Source organism: Copadichromis virginalis, linkage group LG15 (genome assembly GCF_057382275.1).
Source record: "Copadichromis virginalis isolate Kocher_CV1m ecotype Utaka linkage group LG15, C_Virginalis_male_GT1.1, whole genome shotgun sequence".
Lineage (NCBI taxonomy): Eukaryota > Metazoa > Chordata > Actinopteri > Cichliformes > Cichlidae > Copadichromis > Copadichromis virginalis.
Window position 1 is genome coordinate 34,831,310 of NC_140632.1, and position 13,459 is coordinate 34,844,768.

The 13,459-nt window shown below is 42.5% G+C and overlaps 1 protein-coding gene and 1 long non-coding RNA gene across 2 annotated transcripts in view; one reads left to right on the forward strand and one right to left on the reverse strand.

Moving 5' to 3' along the window:
- abca7 (ATP-binding cassette, sub-family A (ABC1), member 7) overlaps positions 1–13,459 on the reverse strand; it is a 29,497-nt gene that overhangs the window by 5,158 nt on the left and 10,880 nt on the right. Inside the window, exons 18-42 of the mRNA XM_085433108.1 lie at positions 13,204–13,317; positions 12,637–12,808; positions 12,274–12,405; positions 11,394–11,533; positions 11,148–11,285; positions 10,367–10,605; positions 10,145–10,202; positions 9,402–9,604; positions 8,283–8,409; positions 8,155–8,178; positions 7,798–7,946; positions 7,512–7,636; positions 7,302–7,403; positions 6,742–6,934; positions 6,434–6,528; positions 3,701–3,733; positions 3,473–3,569; positions 3,146–3,220; positions 2,849–3,018; positions 2,475–2,652; positions 1,517–1,777; positions 1,168–1,291; positions 962–1,091; positions 660–786; positions 422–484 (exon numbers count right to left, since the gene is read on the reverse strand). Of these exons, the coding sequence (XP_085289234.1) occupies positions 422–484; positions 660–786; positions 962–1,091; positions 1,168–1,291; positions 1,517–1,777; positions 2,475–2,652; positions 2,849–3,018; positions 3,146–3,220; positions 3,473–3,569; positions 3,701–3,733; positions 6,434–6,528; positions 6,742–6,934; positions 7,302–7,403; positions 7,512–7,636; positions 7,798–7,946; positions 8,155–8,178; positions 8,283–8,409; positions 9,402–9,604; positions 10,145–10,202; positions 10,367–10,605; positions 11,148–11,285; positions 11,394–11,533; positions 12,274–12,405; positions 12,637–12,808; positions 13,204–13,317 (3,269 nt within the window). The remainder of the gene's footprint in view (positions 1–421; positions 485–659; positions 787–961; positions 1,092–1,167; positions 1,292–1,516; positions 1,778–2,474; positions 2,653–2,848; positions 3,019–3,145; positions 3,221–3,472; positions 3,570–3,700; positions 3,734–6,433; positions 6,529–6,741; positions 6,935–7,301; positions 7,404–7,511; positions 7,637–7,797; positions 7,947–8,154; positions 8,179–8,282; positions 8,410–9,401; positions 9,605–10,144; positions 10,203–10,366; positions 10,606–11,147; positions 11,286–11,393; positions 11,534–12,273; positions 12,406–12,636; positions 12,809–13,203; positions 13,318–13,459) is intronic.
- Positions 4,091–7,559, forward strand: LOC146692865 (uncharacterized). Its single transcript, XR_014915303.1, has 3 exons — positions 4,091–4,236; positions 6,712–6,824; positions 7,345–7,559. It is a non-coding gene; the product is annotated as an uncharacterized LOC146692865 (long non-coding RNA).

Below are 13,459 nucleotides of genomic sequence, written 5' to 3' on the forward strand. Positions count from 1 at the left end.
AGCACTACACTGTTCACTGCATCATTCCATGTTTGGCACTGATCACCACCTGCACTCATGTATATATCATGTATATATCTATCTACTTAGCACTTTTAATTCTTATTCTTATTTTTATTTTCATGTCTATTTAAGCGTAATTTATGACGGTTTGTTTGCACTGAAGCACCGCAGCAATTTCCTAATGTTGTAAATCTGCTCAACATTTGGCAATAAAACCCTTTCTGATTCTGACTACATGTGAAAGTATAAATAGCAGTTACAGTGGTGAAAAGCAGTACCTCAAGTTGCATTTACAATATCATAAAACAGTCCCTGTGATAATGTGGCTGTAACTACATGGATAAAGAACACAGAGCTGACAGCCAAAGGGGGTGTGTGTGTGTGTGTCTTCACAATCACTGGTGCGCAGATCCCTCACCTCGCTGCGAGGAATCCCGAGGCAAAGACGGTCTACGGCTGGCTTTCTGCCGGCTTTATAAACCTGAACAACAAGAAGCTTATTTGTTACACTTTTAAGCTGAAATTCACCACTCTGTGTCAGTGTAGGAGGAGGACAGCTCATCAGTGAGAGTCTCTCGAATGAGAAACATTTAGCTGCAGTAGAGTTAATTAGTGACCTAAACAAGTTCAGCGTTTACATTTCCTGCACGTTGTACCTTGCTCAGGTCGATCATGGTGAGGATGTCTGAGTGTGCTTTCCCACTTTTGACCCTCTCTCGCTCTCTCGCAACATCCTCATCCTCTGGACCAAGAGGAGGCAACTCAGGCTTAGTCCACCAAGGCCTGAACAAACACACAAGCAACCAACTCACAGATCCCACTTTTATTTGATTTTAGAATTTCTATCCATTAAACTGACACACTTGCACGGCAGCAATAAGAGGAAGGAAAAGGGAAACAACCTGAGAAACGAGTGCAGAGAACGTTAAAAATAGATTTATTTATTTATTTTTTTTACCTGTAGCGGATGAAGAATTTGTACTGAAGGAGTATGGTAAAGATGAAGAAGACGACACCTTCTACTGCCATTGCAAAAAGGTTCTTTCCTACAAAGTCCCACTGAAGGGGGTCCAGGCTTGGTTTGGTACCTGGAGGAGAGACATTACATCTATATTTAGTCTTTGTAAGAGCAAATAACTCTTTTTGAGGCTGACTAGTATGTACCCAGTCTTTTGAACGCATCCACCATGGCCTGGTTTTTGGCCATGTCGATAAGTCCTCGTCCCAAACAAAAATGAGGGAAGATTAAAAACACCTTCTTCAGGATTCTGTTCACCTCGTTCAGATACTGGAAAGACAAAATCATTCACATATGATGTATTAGTTAAAGGTGCATTAAACAAAATTATGTTTCTACTGCAGAGAAATATTTTAAGGAACATTTCCTTAGTTAAGAAAATGTAAAACAAGAGGGTTAAAGCATAGTTACTGTTATTTACATATATTTATGCCTTACTTATTCCTAGAACACAGGTGAAGAAGTAATTGAACTTCACGCCTGCGTAAAATTTACCTCATCTACAAACAGCTCCAGGACGAAGGTGGCGATGCTGCCGTTGATTCCAATGAAGAGGTTGATGGAGGTCAAAAATACATAAGCTGTGCTTGGGACAGTGAACACAAAGGATGCTGGGTACATAAGAGGGGTTATGGACCACCCGTAGAACAGGAGGAGCAGGATAAGAGCGGGCAGGTTGGTCTCAGAAACGTATGACTGCTGCTGGAAACTGATGAAAATCAGCACCACCATGATAGCAGGAATGGTGTAGTTTAACTGGAAACAAAGAAAAAAGGGAAAACTATCCTGAGCCTGGATTTTTATCTAGTCAAGTATGTGATGATAGTCTAAAGGCCTTTACACACCTGACATGTAAAATCTGTACAAATATTTCGTGTTAAAAATGTTTCTGGGACGATTCTCAATGCAACTATTCATGCTCAGTAATTTCCCTGGACATTTATTTTTTCATACTGAGCTTGAATTTTCTGATTTCTTTGGGTCTGAATAAACAGCATTGATCAATCTGACCACTGCATTTGGCAACAAGAGCGCTCGTAGCTCAAAACATGTATTGGATCCACAAACAGTAAAATAATACTATTTTACTTCAGACACACAGCTAGACGCTTCTCCAGGTCAATCAGGTCTCTGAACTTATGTCTCTGCTTCCTCAGATGTGGAAGCCAACGAGAGCTCAAACTGTCCCACCGACATCCTGAAATGTGTGCGAAAGCACCGTGATACAGCTGCAACTCCTGGATCAAACCGTGAAATCTCAGTTTCTTCCTTGTCTTGTTCAGAAACATCAGGACCAGCTCATTATTGCTCAATGCTGTGTGTAATGGTCTTTACAGTGACAGTACCCTTTACAGTAGTAAATGGATTGATGAAACTTCCTGACTTACACTGATGCATACAAATCTGTCTGAGTGAGGACAGTTAACTTCTTCTATCTCGACCATGTACTGACCATGTCCCAGGTAAAGTTGGCCAGCCAGTAGAGAATCGGTTTGACCCCGCTGACAAACTGCAGGTGTTTAGCTTTGCTGACTCGCTCCTCGATCAGAAAAAGGACGAAACTGGCCGGCACGAAGGACATGGCAAAGATCACACAGATGGAAACCAGGACATCCACCGATGTAGTCATCCTGAAGGAGAAAGCAGAGAAAAACACATCAGAGGACTGTGGACTTCTTTATTTTAAAAGAAAAAAAATAAAATATTTTTTTACAACAGTGCAGAGTTTAAATCCACTCTAATCTTCCCCCTCATATAAACAGAACTAATACAACGAGCACAAGAGCCAAACTGGTGAACTTGAACTCTCCACAGCAGTGAACTAACATGGCTACTTCAGTGAGCTGCTCCTTGGTGAGGTTGAGTGGGTGATTGTAGGCAGTGATGCCGTGCTTCCTCCTCTCAGGACCTGGCGGCAGACTCGCTCTCAGCAGGCCGTTGTTCATCACATTGACAAATGACACCATGGCGTGCCAGCCTTTGTTGTTGTACCACACCTGAGCACAGAAAAGAGAGCGTTTGAGCAGACACAAATATCTGGACGCATCACCTACATCGCTTTCTTTAAAGTCTGGGGAAAAACAAACAGAAGACACAAAGACAGATAAAAAGACGCTCATTTACCTTCACATTGTTTTCACTGTTCAGCCCTCCTAAGACCTCTGGGAGTCTGTGCAGCAGGTTTCCCAGTGAACTGTTCTGTGATGAAGCAAAAAGCAGACTCTCAGTGTTGACGGCTTTAATGGGGAATCATGTGGTGTGGGGGATGGTGGGTGAAGCTTTTTATTGTTATTAGCCGGTGCTCTGGTCAGGACTAGCTTTTCCTGGCACCAGCAGTAGAACTTCCAGCCCTTTTAAATATTTTACTTCCATTTTCCCTGCTTTTCTCTCTGTAAAGGTAGAAAAAAAAAATTAGTCTTATTAAAGCACTCATCTTAAGGCTCTCTGTACCTGTGGGACTCGGAAACGAGTCCTGATGGCCATGACCGAGTCTTGGAGATATTGGGTTTGAGATACAGCTCTGCCTCCGAGGGAGAAGCCTCCGTATCTGTGATACATTTTAGAAATAATACAAAGGTGGTTCAACCGAGTTCATTTAAAACAGTTCAAAGCATTTAAAGAAATATCACAGTTAAATAGAGCAGATATTTTGTATATTAGTGTAATTTAACAGCTTACCTGAATTCATTCACCCACTTCTTGGTTTTTAGGCTATTAAAGGCAGAGAGAGAGAGAAGCGATCACAGAGTTATATTCATGATGGAAAAATGCAAATCAGTCAAAGTTTATAAAGACATTTATGAATACTGTGAAGTGTTCGGTCAATTGGGATCAAAATTAATGATAGCTATTAGGGGTGCAACGATACTCTTATTGATATTGAACCGTTCGATACAGTGCTTTCGGTTCGGTACGCATATGTATCGAACAATACAAAATTTGCAATTTATTTTATCAACTTTCCTTCTGATGATGCTGTCTGTGTTGAGCGCTCAGTGAATCTGCGTTCGACTACTCCGCCTAGGCTGCACTGTCGAGCGCAGATCCACTGAGCGCTCAACACAGACAGCATCATCAGAAGGAAGAGCGCAGGGCAAGCTAGCGAGACAGAAGTTAAGCTCTCCTTGCAACATGGCAAATTGAACCTCCCCCACCCTCATTCAGATCTGGCGTTTGGAATTATTTTGGTTTTCATGTGACGTATGACCCTGAAGGTAAGCGCGTCATGGACTAAAGTAAAACAGTATGTTGGATGTGCCACGCAATGCTCAATTACATGGGTGGGAACTAGTGTGTTAGCGCGCAGTTAGCTCGTTAACGTGTTAGCCGTCTAGCCCCATGCAGGGGTAGCTCGTTAACGGAGATTTGCCGTGTTGTGGCGTTATCGTCATTTCAACGAGATTAACGCTGACAGCACTAGTGGGAACACAACGAATATGACTGCACATTTACGCTGACATCATCCTAGTGCAAAGACAAGTGTTAGCAGACAAAAACAACAAGCATGCATGCTACAAACTTTACCCGGGTCATTTAGACAGCCGTTAGCACATGATTCTCCTTATGGGGACCTGATATGTTTAATATTGTGGCGAGCTCAGACAAGAGGAGACGGAGGTGTCGTTTGGTCTTGCTTCCCGTGAGCTAGCCAGGGAGCACAGCCGTTTATTGACATCTGCAGAAGAACACTGCCGCTAGCTAACTGCTCAGCGCGGCAACCGCGCGGCAACCGCACAGCAACAACAACACACAGGGCGCCCTCTGACCCCGGAAGGACACACCGTCGCAGCGAGAGGGCGTCACCCGTCACTATGGCAACATAAACAAAACATAACGTACAAACAGAACCCCAAACAGCCCTGACCCGCTACAATATGCTGCTGAGAATATAGCCCAGAAGAAGCATATAGTATAACTTTTATTTTGGAAAGAGCCATTTCTCTGTAATAAACTCTTTTCCAAAGATGAGTGATTCCTCAATCAGATACAGGTGTTACCGCGCCAGATCCGCGGCCCCGAACCGTAGTAAGGAAACCTCTGGCAGTTACTTGAAGGTTCCGTAACTGACTCGTAGCCGGCAACAGCTTACTATACAGGTCAACTCCGCTAGCAAAAAGATCGAAGGAGGCGTAGGAAACTGCTTCACCGAACTTTATTTCTTCTCTAAGGCACGAACACCGCGTACAGTGGGCTGAAACAGTTTACTCACAGCGAGCATCGCCGACACAACTCTGGCTGTCGAGGGAGTTATTATATTCCTTTTATTTATTTTCTTTCCTTCTGTAGCTAACCGTTACTTTTTCCCCTTCTCCGCTCTCTCTCTTCACTCACACACACACACACACACACACACACACACACACACACACACACCAGGCAGTCCCGCTAACACACATCCCGAATACATTTCCCATCAGGCTTCATCCTTAAAGGGCCATGCCTGTAACACAGGGCTTGCAAAATCGCTAGCCCGACGTCCCGGGGCTAGCGATTTTTCCAGTCGGGCTACCAAAATCTATCTCTGCCCTGCCCGTCGGGCTATTGTAGGAAGAAAAAATATATGTCAATGCTTTTGCATTCTTTCGGAAATGTAGCTGGGTAGTTATGTCATTGGCATCGGTGAGCCACTGTCAATATGTGACATATTGAAATCGCGTTTGACTTTGCGCTTGTTTTTTGCTTTCACTTTGCAAATGTCCAGGTGCCTTCTTCACTACCCGCGGGGGAAAAGTCACTCGGGTCAGAACATGGGGTGCCACCATCATCCCGCTTCTGACACCAATGTGGCGAGCTTAGACAAGGAGGAGACGGAGGTGTCGTTTGGTCTTGCTTCCCGTGAGCTAGCCAGGGAGCACAGCCGTTTATTGACATCTGCAGAAGAACACTACCGCTAGCTAACTGCTCAGCGCGGCAACCGCACAGCAACAACAACACACAGGGCGCCCTCTGACCCCGGAAGGACACACCGTCGCAGCGAGAGGGCGTCACCCGTCACTATGGCAACATAAACAAAACATAACTGTACAAACAGAACCCCGAACAGCCCTGACCCGCTACAATATGCTGCTGAGAATATAGCCCAGAAGAAGCGTATAGTATAACTTTTATTTTGGAAAGAGCCATTTCTCTGTAATAAACTCTCTTTTCCAAAGATGAGTGATTCCTCAATCAGATTTTTTAATTACTTTTGTTTCAGCAACATTAAATTTAAAAACTGTACTTTTGAGTTAAAATATATATTTATAATTTTAATAAATGACAAATCAAAAAGGCATGAACTTTTTTTTGTATCGAAAAAAATATCGAACCGTGACACCAAAGTATCGAACCGAACCGAACTGTGAATTTTGTGTATCGTTGCACCCCTAATAGCTATATGTATATTTTTATTGTGTTGAGTTAATGAAGTACCTTTTCTTAAGGATTTGAGAGTAGGTCTTCACCAGGTAATCTGAGATGTTATAACTTGTCAGATTTTGCAGGATGTCTCCAGTCGGCCTTTTAATCTGAAAAATAAAAAACTGCAATGGGTCAGTTGAAAGCACTGGGGTCCAGTACAGTACAGACATAGTCTACAGTATTTAACGAAAACAAACATTTCATGACAAAAATTCAGATAATGTTGGTTCTGTTATGAGTTAACTGGTGATATTTTCTGATGGTGCAGAGATCTGATCACTGTGTTACAGTAAATCAGTCCTGATTGAGCCCGCGCTGACCTGTGGAGGCGGAAGCCCTCCAGCACCCTCAGGACACTCGGGGAGCATTCGGTAGACGTCTTCTGTGCTGCACTGACATTCAGGTGAGGGTCTGTCTCTGCTCCAGTTGCCTCTGCTGAATATGTCCCAGGTAGAGTAAGATAACTGTGGCCTCATGAATAAACCACCCCGCCCAGCTTCACACTGAGGATCCCTGCAGGGAGAAGACAGTTTTGGTGTCATAGTCATCGATGTGCAGTGAAAATATTAAAAAAAGTACGCAGATTTACTCAAATCTATATGTTTACTTATAGAGAGATGCAATTTCAGCTGAATGCCACTGGAGGTTTTATATTGTCTAACCACTCTGTAACCAAACTAAAACCGACACTTTCTGAAAACCTGAGGAAAACGTGCATACATTTTAGCCACAGCAGTAATATCTGTGTAAGGAAAATAAATATTTTCTGGTGCCTAATACACTGTATTTAACATCATGATGTCTCAGCACCACAAGTCCTTCTATCTTTACTACTGCCTCCATAAATACCACTGAAACCAGTTCAATGGGATGATCTTACGTCATGTTGTCCTCCTTTTCCATGCACTTGGTACCAAATCCAGGCTGGTCAAGGAGAGCTTCAAGCAGATTCTCCATGGCTGGGTTTCCAGGATCATCGTTGCTGTGAATATAAAAACACAGATGAAAGAATTCCTCAATAATATGCTCAATAACAGAAACAAAATGCCGAGGGAGCTTTTGTAGGCAGTTACGACTCAATGTGGGGTACCTGAAGAAGGTGTACTGCTCGCCGTACATCCAGGGATGCAACTGCAGGGCAGGGTACTTCCCAAAAGGAGGAACAATAAGGCTGAAGAGCAGGGCGATCAGCACAAATACAGCAGGGAGAACGATCTGAGGCACAAATCGAGACGTCCTTAAAGATATCCGTCTATGTTTCAGAATAACTATCATTCTGCAACATGTAGCTAATGACAAGCAGCTAATTTCAAAGAAAAAGGCATAGCGGTAGAAGTGGGTGGATATTTTAGTCAGCTGCTGACAGATAGTCTAACCTGGGCAAAGATTCCCCGACGGCTCCTCCGAGCGTAAAGCCAGCGTTTGATGAAGAGCGCTCTCAGCTGCTGCCATGTCAGCCACCAGCCAGTTGCAGGCACCCCACCGTGGCCATCGCCATTCAGCAGGTCTGTCTCCTGAGGTTCTGCTGACAAGAAAAACACAATGTGAGAACCTGGACTGTTAATGTACATTTAACTGATAAATACTTGGACCTAGACACATCCAAATAAACCAGAGAAAAAAACTGAAATGTCATAATTTACGTCTACTTTTTTTGCATTTCACTTAAATTCTACTGAAAAAAATGAATCTCATCTAATAATTATTTTCAGCCAATTGCGAGCTGAGAGTACCTTTTCTATGAGGCTTTTTCCTTCCTGGCAGCATTTTGGAAACAAACAGTCACAAGGGGAAACAGAACACTTACATGTGCATGATATGTGATATGTGTGTGATTGTGTGCGTATACACACACACACACCTGTTTCTGCTTCATCTAGAGGATGGCCATCAGTTCCCTGTCCTGACGGCTGCTGGCTGTGGGGTGATTCAGGCTGCACCTCTGCTTCAGTGTCCACACCTGTCTCCTCGGCCACCCGCAGAAAGATCTGGAAAATACTTTAAATTTAAATCCTCCGTACATGCACAATAAGGCACTCTTTCAAAGAGTGTGAAAACGAAAACAAAGAAACAATAAATAAACCCCACAACATTTTATTTGTGGAAACAGTGGAAATCTACAATGTCTTAACCCTTGTGTGGTGTTCATATTTTTGTTACTCAGCCAGTGTTCATGGGTCTGGTGGACCCGCTAGAGTTTTGGCTTTCCAACTTAACACTATCAAACAATTTTATGTTAAATTACTCAACAGATGTTTACTTCATCCCAATTACAAGACATATGAACAGCAAACATGGTTAATTTTTTCCCTTTACCTTTGTTAGATCACATTTATGAATTAATGTGCTTCTCGTTTTTCTTTTATATAAAATGTTATAAATAAATCAGTTATAATCAAGTGGAGTGAGTGGAAAGACACAACACATTTACACGTGAAAAAATAATTAATTGTTTAATTTTTCTTTTGAAAAAAACTGAACACGGGTCTCACAGACCCGAACACCATACAAGGGTTAAAGGACATTTGATACTCCACTCTGTTGCAGGAGTTTCTTATAAAAACTCAGCCAAAGCAATTTTAAGTTCAAACTGAGGCATTTCCTTAACGGTGTAAGCTGCAGACAGCAGGTGGCAGTGAAGGGAGCATCCAGAAACCTTGCAAAGGAGCAGAGAGTGAGAAGGTAAATCATGCAAATGTGACTTATCAGGCTCCACAAATCTGCTATCAGTGCTAATCGAAGGCTAATATTAAGCCTGTTACTGGCAGCTCCACAAATATCCAGCCTTCCTGAAGAGACGGATAATACGCCATTCAATCAGTTTACTTTTACGTCACCCTTGTGGACCGTGCATTCACTATATCGATTACTGTGTAATAGGAGATTTTTATACTAGTTTTATCACAACCAAGCACTCACTGACCTAGTTTCATATTTTCCAGTGATGTAACTGGGAAATGTAACTGTAACATTGTCTCACCTCCTCCAGCGTGCTGTCTGACAGCCCGTAGCTGCTGATTCCCAGTTCAGTCAGTCTCTGGTCCAGTGCGATCAGTAGGATGGCCAGGCTGCTGTCTTTGGCGGCCGTCTGTGGCAGGTTGATCACCGCCTCACGTCTAGACTCCTGCACCAGTCTGGCGCCAGGGATGTGGTGTTGAACCAGCGACAGCAAAGCTGCCAAATCTGCCATGAAGATGATGATGAATGTGATTTTAAATTGCTTCTAAAGATGTTTTCAAACATGTACTCAACATTTTCAGTCTCTCCTATTGTAAGCTACATATTTAAAGCTACACATAAACCCGACAAAATGCAACTTCAGAGGTTTAATGCAAAACAGGAGGAAGTCCACGGACACAGCCCACGACTAAATAGTTTGTAGAACCAGCTTAACAGCAAGAAATGGAAATAACCATTTCCTATAAGACTTTATCAGTCTCTCAAATTGTTGGTGTTGGCTTTTGGTGTGATGGCCACATCCCGTGGCTTCAAAATAAGCTCAAATCATCACCCCTCCACCACTGTGCTGACAGTTGATATGAGGTGTTTGTACTGAAATGTTGTGCTTTGTTTTCGCAAATGTGGCGCTAATATTTTTGTTTCGGTCTCATCTGCAAATGATAATTGCAGTTTCTTTGCTCCAGACCAACAAACCACCAAAACGTCTGCTTTTACATTGGTGCTCAACCTTGCTAATGATCAATTAATGTAGTTTACACTCACATGAGCTGCTATCCTCACTTCCCAGCCCGGTGTCTTCACTCAGTGACGAGTCGCTGTCCTGAAACATAGAGCAGAGAACGGTTCTTTCAGTACTCCACATTTCTGTGCTTTCTTTAAACTTATGTGCAAATTATAAAAACTATATAACAGCAAGGTAATAGATAAAGAATTAAAACTTTAAATTTGCTTTCATTTTTATGATGAATATAAATGAAAACAAACCTTGATGAGAGGAGGGAGCTTGTTGGAGCTGGTACTGGTGGAAATACTGAAATTACTGGGAGTGCTGGTGTCCAGTCCTTCCCTCTTCACCACAGTGAGGTAGTAGCCAGACCCCAGCTGGGATTTAAGGAAGAGCGGTGAGCCACAGCAGCACAGCTTCCCCTGAGAGATGATGGCGATCCGGTCACCTAACAACTCTGCCTCGTCCATGTAGTGGGTGGACAGGATGATGGTCCGGTCTGAGGGGGAAAGAGAGCACGTTAGTGGGATTTATTTTCTTATAAGTCTCAGAATAAAGATCTCGAAAGAAAGACAAGCATATCCAGGCTTTACAGAGATGTGGATCAAGGTTCCTTTGCTCAATTACTTCCCGTTTTATTTGTCCTGTCCTGTGTGCATTGTACTTAGTTTTAGTTCTTTTGTCTTGTTTTCCCCTGATTAGTTTCAGATGTGTTCCCTGGTGTCTTCCATTGCCATCAACTACCCTAGTGTGCACTTAAATCACATCTTTGCCTGCCTGTGTTTTCCACCCCACTTGAATCAATAGCCTTTGTGTTTCTGCTGCTTGTTGGATTTTTATGTCTCGCCTAAATAAAGGCTAGTTTTACTGTTTATTAAGTTTGCCTGCTAGTCTGCTTTTTGGTTTCATGTTTCCCACTAAACATAACAAGAAGAATGTTATCTTTAAACAAAGAACCAACAAATGACCGTTTAGTCTCCTGGCTAAAATGTGCTTTCTTCTCACCCTCAAACCCTGATCAGAAAACACTGTTCACAGCACCTTTGCGGTATTTGAGCAGCAGGTCCCAGATCCCTCTGCGGGAGTACGGGTCAACCCCAGCTGTAGGTTCATCCAGGACGACCACCTTTGAGCCTCCGACAAACGCTATCGCCACAGACAGCTTCCTCTGCATGCCGCCTGACAAATGGAAAATTTCAAGCTTGAAAAGAAAACTGACTGAAAAACAAACCTGTTGTTTTTCATGCATAAAGTCTCAACACACTGGAGTTAAACTAGTAACTTTACCTGAAAGGTTTTTGGTCTGTTCGTGTCGCTTGTGCAGGAGGCCGACATCCTCCAGCAAAGTGTCCAGCTCCGCCTTCACCTCTGCTTCAGACAAACCCTTCATACAGCCATAAAACCACACATGCTCCTCTACCGTCAGCCTGAAAGAAGGAGAAAATATGAAAATATCTCTTTAATAGAAATCTGATCAAAACAGTCTACACTATAAAAAAAAAAAGGTATTCTGAACGTTGTTTCAACACGTTGCAGCTCGGGCCTTGTATGTCTCAATAAAGGCTGTTTATTCTTCTTCCTGGCAGATGTCTTCAAGCATCTGTTAAGTGCCATCGTCTGGTCTTGCCATCAATGTGTATAGGGATTAAGTCTTTGGCTGGGCCACCCGAAGATAATCAGAGGCCACTTCAGCATGATGTTAGCCGTTTACTTTGGTTTACAATTGTGACGTGATGAAAGGCGACGCGTGTCACAAACATAGCCCTTGGAGTCTTGTAAATGCAGTTTGACAGTTTATCTGCATCTACAGAGAGCTGTGAGAATTTTCACAGCTCAATTCCTTCCCAAGTGAAGTGTACATTGTTGTCTCTTTTTAAATTATGTTCAACCACAAGTGAAAAAACAAGTTCTAAAAGGCACCTGAGTGCAAATGATGTAAAACAAGTTTCATTAAATTTCAATTTTTTGACTTTCAGCTAACATGAAACGATTTATAAGCTAAAGAATAGCCAAAACAGCTAATTTGGTAGTTTTCTTTCCTAATTAAAGTGTTTCATTTCATTAAACAATCAGGAAAATAAATTTAATAAATTACAATAACCACTTAAGAAGCTACATGCAAGCTACATAAAATCAGTTGCAATCAGAGCTTGTGAGCAGGCCTTACATGTCAAACAGGACGTTGTGCTGGGGACAAACTCCCAGCGTCCTCCTGATGAGGTCCATGTCATGGCGGATGTCCATCCCTTTGATGTACACGGTCCCAGAGGTGGGTGGGAACAGACCGGTCAGGACAGATCTATCAAACATCAGACACATTAAAAAAAACCATACTGACCCAACGTGCCATCTACATGAAACTACAATCACATCTCTCATTAACCATTTATTCTAATGTGATTTTAAAATTTGAAGCCGCACAGCCACAGCTTTGTTTGTAAAACCACATTTCAGTTAATGAAGCTCCAAAGATTCTGCATGTAAATTATGTTTGTGATCCACAGTCTAACTTTCAGCTAGCTGCTCTTACATGGTGGTGGTTTTGCCGGCTCCATTGTGGCCCAGGAAAGAAGTGATCTGCCCCTCATAGAACTTCAGGTTCAGGTGGTTTACGGCCAGTTTCCCCCCCTTCTTGTAGATTTTCACCAGATTTCTGACGCTTACGCCCAGAATCATGTTACTGGGTTCTGGTTCAATGTGATCTAATTACAGGTATAAAGAGGCAATATTAAATCTGTGAATATGCGAAGGGAAAACAGCACATTATTATGCCTTAAAACAACAAAACAAATGCAAGAACACAAAAAACAAATTGAAAAGGATTATGGGTCTAGGCTCAACTTCAGTCTCCTTGTTTTCTAAAATCGTTTTAATTAATTGGCTTATAGTCTCATCTCATTACCTTGATTTGTACTTAATGGTCTTAAAACTTCATTTGCCAGGAATGTCTTTAAACTGGCATAAAGAGCTGAGCTCAAAAGTCATCACGGTGCAGGATGACAGGTTACTAAAACTCTGTCCAATAAAAAAGCACCTTATATAAACGATAAGTAATGAGCCTTCCTTTGGGAACCTGCAGTGCAAAATGAAACAGTACCTTCATTCTGTTCTGTAGGTGCAGGGGGGATCGGCATGCCTGCTTCAAGGGGAACACCTCCCCAGTAGTTGAGCTGAAAGATGAAGTACCATGGCCTGGGGATCCCATACTCACCTGGTGTATAAAACACAAACTTATGCACACATTCATCCAAAGGATAACATTACAGTGTTTAAAAAGATAGCCAGTGGTGGCTACAATGTTATGCCACTGAACAACTTTAGTTTGTCTCTGAACTAAACACATAAAGTGAAAC